The 14,452-nt window shown below is 40.3% G+C and overlaps 5 protein-coding genes and 1 pseudogene across 5 annotated transcripts; 4 read left to right on the forward strand and 2 right to left on the reverse strand.

Moving 5' to 3' along the window:
* Window positions 1-131: 131 nt before the first annotated feature.
* On the reverse strand, window positions 132-1,780 carry LOC119555984. The gene is made up of 2 exons (XM_037867716.1): window positions 678-1,780; window positions 132-610 (listed from the first exon to the last, which is right to left on the reverse strand). The coding sequence occupies exons 1-2, from the start codon at window positions 1,744-1,746 to the stop codon at window positions 411-413; spliced, it is 1,269 nt and encodes a 422-aa protein (XP_037723644.1). The 5' UTR covers window positions 1,747-1,780; the 3' UTR covers window positions 132-410.
* A 1,019-nt stretch (window positions 1,781-2,799) lies between these two features.
* Window positions 2,800-4,217, reverse strand: LOC119563381. Its single transcript, XM_037876733.1, has 2 exons — window positions 3,142-4,217; window positions 2,800-3,077 (listed from the first exon to the last, which is right to left on the reverse strand). Exons 1-2 carry the CDS (start codon window positions 4,175-4,177, stop codon window positions 2,872-2,874), a joined length of 1,242 nt encoding a protein of 413 aa, XP_037732661.1. The 5' UTR covers window positions 4,178-4,217; the 3' UTR covers window positions 2,800-2,871.
* Window positions 4,218-6,116: 1,899 nt separating this feature from the next.
* On the forward strand, window positions 6,117-7,717 carry LOC119554434. Its single transcript, XM_037865338.1, has 2 exons — window positions 6,117-7,284; window positions 7,348-7,717. Exons 1-2 carry the CDS (start codon window positions 6,168-6,170, stop codon window positions 7,545-7,547), a joined length of 1,317 nt encoding a protein of 438 aa, XP_037721266.1. The 5' UTR covers window positions 6,117-6,167; the 3' UTR covers window positions 7,548-7,717.
* A 543-nt stretch (window positions 7,718-8,260) lies between these two features.
* LOC119554437 lies at window positions 8,261-9,827 on the forward strand. Its single transcript, XM_037865351.1, has 3 exons — window positions 8,261-8,888; window positions 8,944-9,472; window positions 9,541-9,827. Exons 1-3 carry the CDS (start codon window positions 8,334-8,336, stop codon window positions 9,723-9,725), a joined length of 1,269 nt encoding a protein of 422 aa, XP_037721279.1. The 5' UTR covers window positions 8,261-8,333; the 3' UTR covers window positions 9,726-9,827.
* A 415-nt stretch (window positions 9,828-10,242) lies between these two features.
* LOC119554447 lies at window positions 10,243-11,748 on the forward strand. The gene is made up of 3 exons (XM_037865362.1): window positions 10,243-10,867; window positions 10,928-11,456; window positions 11,522-11,748. Exons 1-3 carry the CDS (start codon window positions 10,322-10,324, stop codon window positions 11,704-11,706), a joined length of 1,260 nt encoding a protein of 419 aa, XP_037721290.1. The 5' UTR covers window positions 10,243-10,321; the 3' UTR covers window positions 11,707-11,748.
* A 1,228-nt stretch (window positions 11,749-12,976) lies between these two features.
* LOC119557451 lies at window positions 12,977-14,392 on the forward strand (annotated as a pseudogene).
* The last annotated feature ends 60 nt before the right edge of the window (window positions 14,393-14,452 follow it).

Below are 14,452 nucleotides of genomic sequence, written 5' to 3' on the forward strand. Positions count from 1 at the left end.
ATTATAAAAAAAAATTATAGACTCAAAGCGTCACTAAAAATCGTATTTTAAGTGTTGTAAAAATAAAAGCTCTATAGCTATTATCTTTATATAGGTAACAAAGAAAGTTTTAACGGGAAGGAGACGACGAGTTTATTGGCAGCTCTGTAATTATCACTCATACGCACATTTGCCTCTGTTTATCTTTTGCTTTTATAAGAACGCTTCTCGCATTAAAGTGTGATATGAGTATAAACATTTTCGTAGTAAGCGATGTCTACTATTTTTTGTTATCTTTTGCTCACAACAAATAACAAAACCACTCAAATCATTTGATGTTTTATATATTCCATTTTACATGGGGCATAATTATTATATATTCTGTTAGGATGCAGGATATGAGAGAAGTACTTGAAAAATGTTTCTTCTGTTCAGTCGGTGATATCTAGAAGACCACTCCGATCGAAGCGTGGCAGCATGTATTTCAGATTGTCCTGCAATCTCTTGTTGGTGTACATTAACTTTCGGAAGTTACGTCCTCGCTCGTCCTCCTTCATCAGGGCATTGAAATCTGCATCGGCGGTCTGATCATTGATCAAAATAGCCTGGCAGACAAGTGAGACTGTGACGGCTATTGAAGCGAATTGAAAATCAAATTATTAGGATATTTTAAAAGAGAACAGCCATTGTTTGCTTACCAAAGAATCTGCCTCTTTCCAGCTGCAGGATGAACTGCCTCAATGTGGGTGTGTAGCCTCCAAAGTTGAGATCCTTGAGCGTTTCCACCAACACCGAGTGATAATACTGAATCAGTGCGTCCTGCTGCTCGATCCGAATGCCAGTCTGAACCGAGGTGTTGAAGAAGTAGTGGAGGTCCACCGCCGGCGAGGACCAGCTGCAAAACTGGAAGTCGATCAGGGTCATGTCCAGGGGCTCCTTCTGCTCCCCATAGCGCAGCATCACATTGTTCACCCAGTAATCGCCGTGCACCAAGGTGTTAAACTCCCCCGGCTGAGGATCGTAGACCCTTGTGGAGTACTCCATCACTCGCTTTTGCAGGTCCTTCAATTTCCTAGCATAGTGCTCACCCAATTCTGGACATTCGCGGGCAAAATCAGATGCCACGCCCACCATATTCACAAAGAAGGGCGCAAATCCCTGAGTGTGGCGATTGAAGATGCCATGATCGAATTTGGTCAGAACTCCAGGTTGGCGTTCATTAAAAACTGCTGCGGCTGCATGCATCTTGGCCAGCTTCCGGAGTCCCAAACGAGTGTGCTCCAGGTCGAAACCGATCAGTCGATCGGCCAAGACATATTTCGCAACCGCCAGATCCTCAAAGATGATGGCCTCATGCTCGTAGTCAACATGCATTGTCTGGGCAAACAGTTTTTCCGGCTGCCTGGTTTTGGCGATGAGGTTAGTAAACTGGGGCAGGATCTTTTCGTACATTCGCATTTCCGTAGTGCTGACCTGGTACTGCGAGAATATACCCGAGGCAAAGGCATCGTTCTCATACGTGGTCTTCACAATATAGTACTCAATTTCAGGATTTTTGGCGCCACTTTTTAAGTACAAAACCTTAACGCGCGTCATCACACTAGCATAGTTATCACCCTTGGCAGTGGCGGGTTTTATCACCAGTTCAGTGATCCTCAGACCCGGATCCTTCTTCAGGTCCCTGAGCAGGCGTTCCAGGTAGGGTTCATCCAGCCAAACTGGCGCCGGATGAAAGTCGGTAGCGTCTTCTTTCTCCAGCTCCACCATGATGATGCCTATCTTGAGTTCTAGATCGCTGGCTGCTGTCGGAGGCCCCATTTATAGGCAGCCGGAAGGCGCAATCTCGTCGACGACAGATCCCACATTATGGCAGCCGTAAAGCAAGTCGACTCAGCAATTACGTAGCTGCCTTGCATCGTAGATTTCGATTCTTACGTTAGAGATTCGCGAGTATCTAAAGCTGACTAGATAAAGGCAGGGCTCAGAGCGCGACACTTATTGGGGGTGAGATAACACGCTTCCAGATATGATGTAAGTGTGCCCGCCGTAATCCACGGCAAAAACTTGCTGACGTGGCGTTTAAAGATCGCTCTCGTTCCCGTGCCAAATTAATCTGATTTACAGCCCATAAATCCATCTGCCCATTTGCATAGTCAAGCCCACACAAACGTGAGTCTGACATTTGAATGGGTTTCACTTGTTGGGAGCTATTTACAGATTAACAGTGGACCTGTTTGTTACTGATAGTGCATTGTTTACCTATCTATAGAAATCGGCTGGGAACTTCTAATTTCACAAGGATTTTCACAACAGAATGAGCTAGAAGAAATTCTGTTAGAAAGTTTTTCAAGTGCCTTGATCAGATTTAAACTGCATACTTTCAGGAGCTAAATATAGGAGCACTTCTAAGATATAAACATTATTTTCCCCCAATTATATTCTTCTTATCTTGATATTGCTGACTTTTAGGCGTGCGTATACGCCTGAATTCTGAATTCTTTAGAGACTTTTGTAAAATACACTTCCGGAGATATTTGGGATATTTTTAAAGATCTTAAAACATGTGTATGGAAATTAAAGTATGTAATGAAATGTAGAGTTCTTTTTCAAATCCGCCTTAATATTGATACCTTTTTATGCATATGCTTCAATACGTTACGAGCCACTATGTAGTGGATAAAATAAAGAAAGTTCGACGTTTGCAAAGTTTGTTTTTTAGATTTCATCCTGCCCAAATATTTAATACAAATCTAACCCAAATCGAGTCGTTTTTCATCTGCAGTTCGGAAGTTTAAACCCACAAAGAGTAAAACAAAAATGTAATCAATAACAAGAGTATTTAATATAATTAAAACTAAAGCATATTACTACGAAACGCATTCTTTTGAAATCTTAACAGGTTTGGTTCACTTCCAGCAGTCCCTTTGTATCGAAAAATGGGACCAGAGAGTGCAAATTTTGTTGAACTGTGGGATTGTTATATAACCGGTTCTTGAACCGAATGCCACGCTCATCATCGTTCATCAAGGCATTAAAACAGGCATCCGTGGGATCCTGGCTTATCATCACTGGCTGTACGACCACTGTAGAATGCATAGCTATACAAAATAGGTAAGTTATTATAATATAATCATAATATCTTCAATTTATAAGATAACTCACCAAAGAATCGTTTTTGCTCCACCTCCAATTTGAATTGATGCAGACTGGGAATGGGATTCTGGCGGTAATTCAGCTTTCGTAATGTTTCACTAAAAATACTGTGGTAAAACTGGAAAAGTGCACTCTGTTGATCCCGACGCAGGGGTTCCTTCAGGGAAGTATTAAATAGATGGTGGAGATCGATGCAGGGCGAGCCCCAGAAGGAATACTGGAAGTCAATGAGGAGGACGTCCACGGGACGTCCTGTTTTTGGATCGTACTTGAACATCACATTATTGGTCCACACATCCCCATGAGCCAGGACGTTCACTTGACCCGGGTTGGGTGTAAAGCACTCCCTGCCGATGTCCATGTAGTGGGGAGCCAGAGCGAATAGTTTCTCCCCATAGTGGGCCAACTTGGGCACCTGGCTCATCCACCGAGCGGCGGCCAAGAGACCACCAACAAAGTAGCCACTATAAGCATTGGTATAGCGATTGAAGAAGCCACGATCGAAGCTTTCCAGGCTTCCCTTTTGCCTTTCATTCAAAACAGCTGAGGCGGCATGGAATTTGGCCAACTTTCGGAGGATCAGGTGCGTGTGCTCCTCGTTAAGGCGACGTACTCGATCGGCCATTACATAACCGGCCACGGATAGATCCTCAAAGATAATGGCCATACGCTCGCGATCCACAAATATGGCAGTGGGAAAGATACTTTCGGTATCTCCGGTTTCATTAAGTAGCGCCTTAAGTTTGGGCAACACTTCCTGGTAGATTGTCATCTCTCTGTTGTATATATCATAGGGAGCCATCAGTTCCTGGGTCAACTCATCGTCATCTATTTCCGTCTTTACAATCAGGTTCTGCATGTGCTTCTCCTGGTTGGATTGTGCAAATTGCACTCGAGCACGGGTTAGAACTCCTCCGTAATTTTCGCCAGGTCCCAAGGCGGGATTTATCTGTAGATCGGTTATAGTTAGCCCATCATCCTTGTAGTGGGAGCGCAGTGCGTGCTCGATATATTCGTGGGTAAGCCACTCGGGTGCTGCTGCCATCCTGCTTAGTTGGGTTAATTTTCCAGACTGAATGGTGTCCGACCTTAAGCCGCCTGTTTTTATATTACCCCTAAATTACGTACATTTGTCACGGTCCACTTAACTGTGCCCCTTGTATGTGATATTGTACTGCACTCAAAGAAATACCTCGTGGGGAAACAGAGTAATTCATATTTTAGCTTAGCGTCTCGTTAGTAAACTGAAATATACAGCTAGGAAACCACAACACCCTTCCAACTTAATATAACACTTTTTTCAATATCATCTTTCAAATACTTTTTGTTTCCATTGGAAAGGCATTTATTTGATAATCAGGACTTAGAACTTTTTTCAACTAAATACTTAATATTTTTATTTTCTTTATGTGTATTTGATTCTGTGGTGCTATCTTTTTTAAGCAACTCGTTTCTTCTGACTTGCGTTGACGTTCTTAGCGTTAATGCCCGGCAAACAATGGCACCTATAGCCTGGGGTGTTTGCCCTAGGGATTAGCTCCGTCTGGCAACAGGTCTCAAACAGTATCGTGTGCCAAGAATCGTGCCACTGCTCAACACTGACATTAGGAAAGATATTGCAGCTTTGGATTTATGTGCCGGGAACAGACGCCCACAGTTCATATCATTAAGATACCCGAAATCCCAGGAAAGTTCCCATTTCACTCGAGGCTGGGTCGAATTCATTAAGATTAAGGTTCATTTTTCTATTCCGTTTTAATTTCTGTGCCCGACTTATCACGCGTGTACCCATTCATCATCATAACTTAGCAATCGACGGCTTCATTGTCTTACGTAAGCTGTTTTAATGGGCCAGTTCTACACGTACTAGTTAAGATGATACTTTATCTCAAAACCCCAGAATTGCATTGCGTCAACCAAGTACTATGACATCTCTGTAAGTTGTTTGTCCAGACTCCTTAGTAACTGCTTCAATATTCAACCAGACGTATTAAGTTAGAAAAATTTGTTAATTACTTTGGTTCAGGAGAGCTTTATAATGAAATATTTTATAAGATTGAGAATTTAAAAAATGGTTTAAAATGAATGTAAATACTTATCTTTTTTAAATGTTTTTATTTTAAAAGGAACCACCCTATGCTAAGTGTTAAAAAAATGTTTTCTAGGTTTCTAGTTTGACGTATCCACTGATTAAAGTTATCATTCGTTTGGGTAATGAGCGGCTTTTGCAAACTTTGTCCCAAGTTTTAATTAACAAGCTGTAAACCATTGAGAAAATAGTTTAAATACTCATGTTTACCTAGACAGAGTAAACACGGTTTATTAGTGAAAGGCCCACTAAGTTTAGTAAGCTAAGTGATAAAACGATTAAAATAATGTTCTTTAGGTTTGTTTATTGAAGTACAGGTACACACTTTTTTCGTACACACTTTACATTTCTTATGAACTCTGCGCAAAAGGTTATCATTGATAACTTATCATCTAGAAGTTGTATATTTTTCAAACATCCCTCAGATTTCTCCCAGCGTCTGACGCTAGCATTTTCACAAATCACTCCCGTTTGGAATGATATAGCTGGCAATCGTTCAGCATTTCTGAGGCTCGGATAATTACTAAAAAAATACACATGTGCTGCACTAAGCCCACGGCAAGTGCTATAAAGATTAACTGGCTTGCTTTCGGCAAACTCAAACAATTCGCAATTAGGCAGTAGCCATGGCGTGAGAGGTGGAAACAGATCCAGATTACTGGACTGGAGGTTCGAGGCGGGTGCCAAAATGGGTTCTGGAGGTGGGACACCAATAAAACGTGTAATCTGTGCACCCGTGTTTGCATACGTTCACGGCTACAAAATTTGCGATTTTACTGTTATATTAATCACAATTCTGACGAGGGGCTCTCGGGTATACAAGGTTTCATATCTAGGAGCTGGGAACAGTTTACACCGTCTGGAAATTTTGCCATAAAAACGGCAGTGCTCTGAGTTTTAGGCACAATTTCTTTCACAAGTCTCTCAGTTGACGATCACTTTCAATATGTCGGTTTCGGATTTGATTGGTGCTCTTGATGCTATTCCTAAGCTCACAGTTTCCGACTCTCCTGCTCCTCCGACTTCGGTTTTCCTCGATGCTCCTGAATGGTTAACGGAGAGTTATTTGCAGGATGCCCTGCGAAAGTACTACAAGGACCAAAGGATCAGGATCAACTGGGTTAAGGTGAACCCTGCCCTGGGCAAAGGTGAAAACTACGGAGGAGTCCTGACCCGCGTAAAGGCACAGTTCACCCGAAGCGATGGTACTCCCCAACTGGGTCACTACATTATAAAGTCCACCTTCGAGGGAAATGAGTTTGCACAGAACACCATGGCACCCTATGACATCTTCAATCGCGAGATGACTATATACGAACAGGTTCTGCCCAAACAGAAAGCTCTCCTGCGTGAGATTGGCGATCCTGAGCAGATCTTTGCCGAAACCATGGCCGTGGACATTGAAAACTCGGCGTTGATATTTGAGGATCTGAATGCTCGTGGTTTCGTAATGCCGAATCGTTTGGTCGGTCTTGATTTAAGGCTAACCCGAATCGTGCTACGAAAACTGGCCAAGATGCATGCCACTTCGGCGGTCTTGAACGAACGTGAGAATCACTCTTTGGAGGGCTACGATCGCGGGTTCTTCAACCGGTACACCGATAATTATGAAGGTGCATTCGTTGGGATGTTCCAGGCGGCCAAGCGTCGTGTGGCCCAGTGGCCAGGATATGAAAAGTACGCGAAGAAGATGGAGGCCCTGGTGCCCATGTACATGGAATTGGGAAAGCGAATCTTCGACATCTCCCCCGGTCACATCAGTGTTCTGGCCCACGGAGACCTCTGGACCAATAATGTTCTGGTTCAGTACGATAAGGAAACCGGGGAACCATTGGACGCCATTATCATTGACTTTCAATACACGGCATGGGGATCCCCGGCTCTGGATCTTTTCTACTTCCTGAACACCTCGCTGGAGTTTGACCTTCATCAGAATCATCAGGAGCAGCTGATTGCCTACTACTACGGCTTTTTCACGGATACACTGAGGAAGCTGCAGTACCAAGCTTCAGTTCCCAGCTTGCATAAGTTCCACCAGCAGCTGCACCAGAAGAAATTCTACGGTGAGTTAGGATGGTTTTAAAAATATATCAACGTGAATTTAAGTCACACATAATAATTTACAGCTGCCCACACATCCATCTCGGTGTTTCCGATTCAGCGAAATGTGGAGACCGCCGATGCCGATTTCAATGCCTTAATGGAAACCAACCAACGGGCCATAAATTTCAAGAATGCCTGCTATAGGAATCCGATTTCTGAAAGAATTTTACGGGAACTTTTGCCCGGCTTCGAGGCAGAGGGTTTGCTTGATATAGACCAGTGAGAGAAATGCCCAGGCCATACTATCGTACACCTGTGTTATACAGTACACACTATACAAAATTGTATATAGAGAAATAACAGACAAATATTATATATAGTTTAGAAAATGTAATCACAATTGTATAAAATAACAAAAGTATGGGAAATATATATAATACATATTAAAACTTATGACAAAAGGAACATATGTATATTATAAAATTGCGATATATTTAAGCCTGTAAATATTTTGTTGTCACTTAATTAGATGGCGCACTCTGTAAATGATCTAATCAGTTAGATAGGGATACCGCCAGTAGGTAAAAATATTAATAATCGAAAAGATTCCGTGAGTGTACTTGTGATTAAAAAACTAAGATTTGGTATCTATATTGCTTGCTTAAGTACGTACCTAGAGTAAATAAAAGTTCTTAAGTAGTTCGCATTTATTTAAGAATTACCTTTATTTCTTGTTTTGGTATGAGAAATCCCCGATGAGCGAAATAGATTTCAATGCAGTTAAACTGCAGTAATAATTACATAATTTATATTTACAAAGATTCCTGTCGGAATCTCGTTGTTGATATTCAATAATCATAAACATTTAGCCCAACCTTATAAGTTATAACTGATTATAATCAGAACCAAGGGTGGCGGTGAGTACGAAAAGCTTGATCAAAGCGATTCGAAAGCTCAATCATTTTGCTTAAAATGAGCCAAGCCCGTGATCGGGTTTTCCATAACAAACTACAACAGCACTCAGAGTAGTCGTGGCACTTATCGAATAGATTGTGCAACAGCAAGTAGAATGACTGACAAGATAGATGCGGAACAGTTTAATGACGACGAACTGGAGGCCCCGGCTTGGCTGAATCCCCAGTTTATAGGAGAAATTCTAAGCGCGTACGAAGAGGCCCCGGAACTGAAAGTGATCGATCTAAAGATCACACCCGCAAGTTTTCAGGGAGATCACTATGCCAGCGTTATGTTCCGCACTACTGCTGAATATACCACCTCGAAGGGAAAGTTCAGTAAGCCCCTTATTATAAAGACGATGCCGGAGCAGGAGGGACACAAAAAGGACATGCTAAGCGAATCGCATATATTCGAAACCGAGATTGGAATGTATTGCCAGGTGCTTCCGGAATTCGAGAGGATTCTACGAGCGGCAGAGGATAACACAAAGTTATTCGTGCCCTGCATCTATCACAGCTTGGATCCACGTAGGGTGATGATATTCGAGGATCTGGTGCCACATGGGTACTCAGTGATTCGGGATCGTCCAGTTGCAGTGGAGGAACTCAAAACAGCCTTCTCCAAGCTCGCAAAATGGCATGCAGTTAGCATGAAAGTTATTAATGAGGTGAGTAAAATAAATGAAGTGAGTTTCTTATCACTGTAATGTTTTAACCCAACAGCAACCTGCCTATCTAGAGGATTTCAAATATGGCTTATTTGATATGCCCACCATACAGAATGACCCTTTCATTACTACTGGCATGAAGAGCTTTATTGAAATGCTGGACAAATTACCCGACCTAAAAAAGTATAAGCCCTATTTTGAAAAAATGCAAGACAAATATTTGAATCGACTGGAAGCCGAGATGCAAGAGTACCACAAAAACCGGCGGAACGATGGGTACTATGTCCTGTGCCATGGTGACTTCCATCTTCGCAACATGATGTTTAAGAATAATAAGGAAACCGGAAACCACGAGGATACCATGCTGGTGGACTTCCAGTTAAGCAACCTTTGCCCCATTACCGTTGACCTAACATATTCCATCTATATGTTAATGGAGCCCGAACAGCGCCGGGAAATGGGAAAGGACTTGATTAATTATTACTTTACCGTTCTAGTAGCAACTCTCAAGAGCATTGGATACAAGGGTGATATGCCAACCCAAGCAAAACTTTGGGAGGAAATTCATCGCAATAAGTATTATGGTGAGTTAGTATTAACCATGAAAAAGCAGAAGCTAAATAAACTTATACTTTTTATAATCCGTTTTCAGATTTCTTTTTGATAAGCACTTTCCTCCCCCTGATTTTGGCCATCAAATCAAACACTTATAAAATGCATGACCTCATCCAGAATCCGGAAACTCGTCAAAAGACCTACTTTTTGGATACATATGTTAAAGATGTTACCAAATTATTGCCCAAGTTCGAGAAGCTTGGTTATTTTAAGGGTCTATAACTAATAATAGAGTTTTATTTTTAGTTTTATACTGCATGATGATTTTATATGTTATATTAATATTTGAAATAAAAATGTTTTGTTTAATTATAAAAATGATAATCTGATGTGATCTGCTATAATGTTATTAATATTTTTCGATTGTATAAGAGTTGTTATCTTACAGCTTTTGTTTAATTATTGTAGGCGTCAAGTGCCTAGAAAGTTACGCTATTCACATTTTAATTATAAGCTTTACAAAATAATACTTTTTTAGATGCGCAAGGTGAACACTACTTTATATTGAAAACTATAATTTATGAGTTAGGAGGTAGAATATTAAAAAAACCAAATTGATTTTCCACGATGAAATAAAAACTCCACTTACAGCTTTAACATATCGAATATTTATTTCTATAACAAGGATAACGAATAGCCATGATAAGATTATAAATTTTGTTTATAGAAAACTACTAGAACCCTCTTAAAAGCTAGTATAAAGCTCGCCAAGTTTTATTTAAAGCAATCGTGGTTTCTCAGAGCTCTCGCACTAGCATTTCGAATAGCTAACTGAAAGGTTCTACTACTACGGTTAAAATAGCACAAGTATTTCTAAAATGGAAAGTCATATTATTGAATTTAATGCTGACGAACTTCAGCCGCCATCTTGGTTAAATACCCGGTTCATCGGTGGAATTTTGAGTGCCTACGAGAAAATAGATCTTAATGTAACCGATCTGCAGATCTCACCTGCAACTGCCCAAGGAGATCACTATGCCAGCGTTATGTTCCGCACCAAAGTGGAGTACACCACCGCGAAGGGAAAGTTCTCCAAGCCGCTGATCATCAAAACAATGCCGGAGCAGGAAGGTCACAAAAAGGACATGCTGGCCGAATCGCATCTATTCGAAACCGAGATCGGAATGTACTGCCATGCTCTCCCGGAGTTCGAAAGAATTCTCCAGGAGGCTGGGGACAATACCAAGCTGTTCGTACCCTGCATTTATCATAGCCTGAGGCCGCGCCAAGTGATGATCTTTGAGGATCTGGTGCCGCAAGGATACACTGTCATCCGGAATAGTCCTCCCTCGGAGGGGGATCTAAAATTAGCATTCAACAAGCTGGCCAAATGGCACGCAGTCAGCATGAAAGTCATTAATGAGGTAAGCTTGGTAAAATATTAGTGTTTTATTATTATCATTATAACATTCCCTCTTTATCAGCAACCTACTTTTCTGAAGGAGTTCAAATATGGCCTTTTTGAAATGCCCACCATTAATTCGGATCCGTTTATAACCACTGGCATGGGAAACTTTATAAAAATGCTGGACAAATTCCCAGAGCTAAAGAAGTATAAGCCTTATTTCGAGAAGATAAAAGATAACTATTTGGATCGACTGCAAGTTGAGATGCATGAATTTCACAAATATCGGCGGAGTGATCGATACTATGTCCTCTGCCACGGCGACTTTCATCTCCGGAACATGATGTTTAGGCACAACAAGAAGTTAGGAGCCTACGATGACGTTATGCTGGTGGATTTCCAGTTCTGCAATCTTGTCCCCATTACAGTTGATTTAACATACTCCATCTATATGCTAATGGAGTCGGAACAGCGATGGGAAATGGGAAAAGACTTGATCAACGACTATTTCTCGGTTTTGCTAGACACTCTTAGGAAAATTGGATACAAGGGGGATATGCCCACTCAAACTGGATTGTGGGATCAACTACAGAACAACAAATACTTTGGTAAGAGGGTTATTTAAGCTTGATTTAGGATTTAGGAATTTATTTTATATTTTAATCAATTTCAGACTTATTTATGATCAGCACATTGCTTCCAGTGATGTTGGCCATTAAAGCAAACACTCTTAAAATGCATGACGCCATCCAAGATCCAGAGGCTCGGCAGAAGTCTTACTATCATGACGCTTATGTTAAAGATGTCTCCAAGCTCTTGCCCAAATTTGAAAAATTGGGGTACTTTAATGATCTATAATGTTATAATTTAATAAAGCAGTTAAATGTTATATAACAAAAAGTTTCCTTTTCTTATTGAAGTACCAATTGAAATGGGAGTCCTGGAGGTTTATTGGAAGGTGAAGTTCGATGGCACTTGGTGACGTAACTCTTAACTTGAAGATATTGTCTAGCTAACATATAAATAGATTGTAGAATTTGTAACAAAATTCTGCTAGCCTGTTCAATTAGTTAGTTTGATAGATAAGATTGTAAAAATACTTTTAAGTTATCGGACAAGGAAGATATTGACCAATGCAATGCTGATGAAGTACATACACCTGGTTGTCTAATTTGTTAAGTACAAGGTATCTGTGTTTTATTAACATCAGCATGATTTTGGCTTAGCCTTTTAAACTTGTTAAAATTAAAATATTAACTATTCTATTTATACAATAAAATTGACCTTGGAGACAATTACACGTATTACTAATAATATATCTGTAATAAGCAACCACTTGATCTGAAAATTGAAAAAAACAGAGCGTTATCTATTTTATTTATTTCTCAAAAATAAGAGCTTCAAAAAGGCTAAGATCATAAATAAATTGTACCCCTAGTTTGGATTGTTTACTCAATAGTACAGTTTCGAGTGATAAGATTGTAGAATTACTTTAAAAAGCCGGTCAAAGATATCGATCAGCTTAGCCGGCTTGTTTAATAACTAGTGCCTTGGTGAAATACTAGAGATCTAAGTAATGCCTCAAAAACGGAGACTCACCGATCTGCTGTCCTGAAATGCCACTTTCTAGGAAAATCATTGGGTCTTGATCCATATTCATATAAAATATTAACACGGCTTATACATTAGCCAGTATCGAAATTTAATCATATGTTATGCCGGTACTAGAAAATACCCTTACAACTAAAGACCTTATTTTGATTAAATTTGAATATTCAAAAAACATTTCATTTTTTGTGTAACGCAATCAACAAGTTGCAATTTAAGTTAAATGATAATGCATTCAAAATAGCTTATTATCTAAAACATCAAAAGCTTTACCAAGGTTTGAATTAAACCAAATATCATGATTACAAATACAAATGTCGGCACATACACCCTGTGCAAATTACTCACACAAATAAACGGCAAACATTTTTGTATTGTGTGCCGACCGCCTATTTTAGTAATTCAGTTCTCGTCAAATTAAATAAAATAAAGAAAAGCTATTGCAACTATGGGTGAGCTATTTTTAGAATAGTGTAAAACGAGCGGACCCCCAATAGTTCTCGACATAGTCCGACGATCGTTAATCAGTCCAGTTAAAGCTAGCAAAATGACAGAAGAAGTAGATACATCGCAATTTAATGCAGACGAGCTCCAGCCACCAGCTTGGCTTAATAACCAGTTTATTGAAGAGGTCCTGAATGCATACGAAAAGGTTCCATTGCAAGTTACCGATCTGAAAATATCACCAGCTACTGCCCAGGGAGATCATTATGCCAGCGTTATGTTCCGAACTGTTGCGGAGTACACCTCCGCGAAGGGAAAGTTCTCCAAATCAATGATCGTTAAGACGATGCCGGAGCAGGAAGGTCACAAGAAGGATATGCTCTCGAATTCGCACATCTTCGAAACAGAAATCCTGATGTACAGCAAGGCATTGCCGGAGTTTGAGAGGATTCTGCAAGAGGCAGGGGACAATACCAAGCTCTATGTGCCGTGATGATCTTCGAGGATCTGGTCCCGCAGGGATACACCGTCATCCGGGATCGCTCTGCCACCAAAGAAGAACTGATAGAAGTCTTTTCCAAATTAGCCAAATGGCATGCAGTCAGCATGAAAGTTATAAATGAGGTATTATACCCACTGCTAATGAAATATTAAATATTGATCAAGCCTTTCGTATGCCACTTCAGAGACCTGACTTCCTTGAAGAATTTAAATATAGTATGTGGGATATGTCCGCTTTTTTAAGCGATCCCATGGTCACCACTGGGGTACCATGTTTTCTGGAAATGCTGGACAAGGTTCCGGAACTTACAAAGTATAAGCCGTATTTTGAAAAAATTAAGGAGAACTACATCCAGAGGATGAGTGAAATTATGCTGGAATACCGTTCCAATCCGCAAGCAAATAGGTATTATGTGCTCTGCCATGGCGATTTCCATATTCGCAATATGATGTTTAAGAACAACAAGGAAACAGGAGCCCCCGAGGATGTTATGCTGGTTGATTTTCAGATCAGCAACGTTTGACCCATTACCATCGACCTAACATACTCCGTCTACATGCTGATGGAGTCAGAAGAGCGCTGTGACCTCGGCAAAGATTTTATCAATTATTATTTCTCTGTTTTGGTGGGTACTCTGAAGAAAGTGGGCTTCAAGGGTGAAATGCCCACCCAGAGTGGGTTGTGGGATCATATTCGTGGGCATAGATATTATGGTAAGTGGCTAAAATGCAAGTAACAAAATCTTAAATTATTCATAAACATTTTTCGATGCAGACTTCTTCCTGATGACCTCTTTCCTGGCTATGATACTCGCCATTAAAACGAAAAGATTAAAATTGACAGATTTAATTTTGGATCCCGAAACAAAACAAAATACCTATTTCTTGGATGCTTACCTCAAAGATGTTAAAACACTGTTGCCTATATTTGAAAAAATGGGTTATTTTGAAAATTTATAAAATAAATTGTATAATAATCAATGAAAATAAATATTTTAGGGTAATACTACTTCTGCTATTAGTTCGTTTTAATGTAATATCACCATGGACT

The sequence above is a fragment of the Drosophila subpulchrella genome, chromosome 3R (assembly GCF_014743375.2).
Source record: "Drosophila subpulchrella strain 33 F10 #4 breed RU33 chromosome 3R, RU_Dsub_v1.1 Primary Assembly, whole genome shotgun sequence".
Taxonomy (NCBI): Eukaryota; Metazoa; Arthropoda; class Insecta; order Diptera; family Drosophilidae; genus Drosophila; species Drosophila subpulchrella.

Coding starts and splice junctions, on each gene's coding strand:
- LOC119555984 (XM_037867716.1), bottom strand. CDS start 1,746: ATGGTGGAGCTGGAGAAAGAAGACGCTACCGACTTTCATCCGGCGCCA. Junction 611..677: donor GGAAAGAGGCAGATTCTTTG/GTAAGCAAACAA, acceptor TCGCTTCAATAG/CCGTCACAGTCTCACTTGTC.
- LOC119563381 (XM_037876733.1), bottom strand. CDS start 4,177: ATGGCAGCAGCACCCGAGTGGCTTACCCACGAATATATCGAGCACGCA. Junction 3,078..3,141: donor GGAGCAAAAACGATTCTTTG/GTGAGTTATCTT, acceptor TATTTTGTATAG/CTATGCATTCTACAGTGGTC.
- LOC119554434 (XM_037865338.1), top strand. CDS start 6,168: ATGTCGGTTTCGGATTTGATTGGTGCTCTTGATGCTATTCCTAAGCTC. Junction 7,285..7,347: donor GCACCAGAAGAAATTCTACG/GTGAGTTAGGAT, acceptor AATAATTTACAG/CTGCCCACACATCCATCTCG.
- LOC119554437 (XM_037865351.1), top strand. CDS start 8,334: ATGACTGACAAGATAGATGCGGAACAGTTTAATGACGACGAACTGGAG. Junction 8,889..8,943: donor GCATGAAAGTTATTAATGAG/GTGAGTAAAATA, acceptor TTAACCCAACAG/CAACCTGCCTATCTAGAGGA. Junction 9,473..9,540: donor TCATCGCAATAAGTATTATG/GTGAGTTAGTAT, acceptor ATCCGTTTTCAG/ATTTCTTTTTGATAAGCACT.
- LOC119554447 (XM_037865362.1), top strand. CDS start 10,322: ATGGAAAGTCATATTATTGAATTTAATGCTGACGAACTTCAGCCGCCA. Junction 10,868..10,927: donor GCATGAAAGTCATTAATGAG/GTAAGCTTGGTA, acceptor CCTCTTTATCAG/CAACCTACTTTTCTGAAGGA. Junction 11,457..11,521: donor ACAGAACAACAAATACTTTG/GTAAGAGGGTTA, acceptor AATCAATTTCAG/ACTTATTTATGATCAGCACA.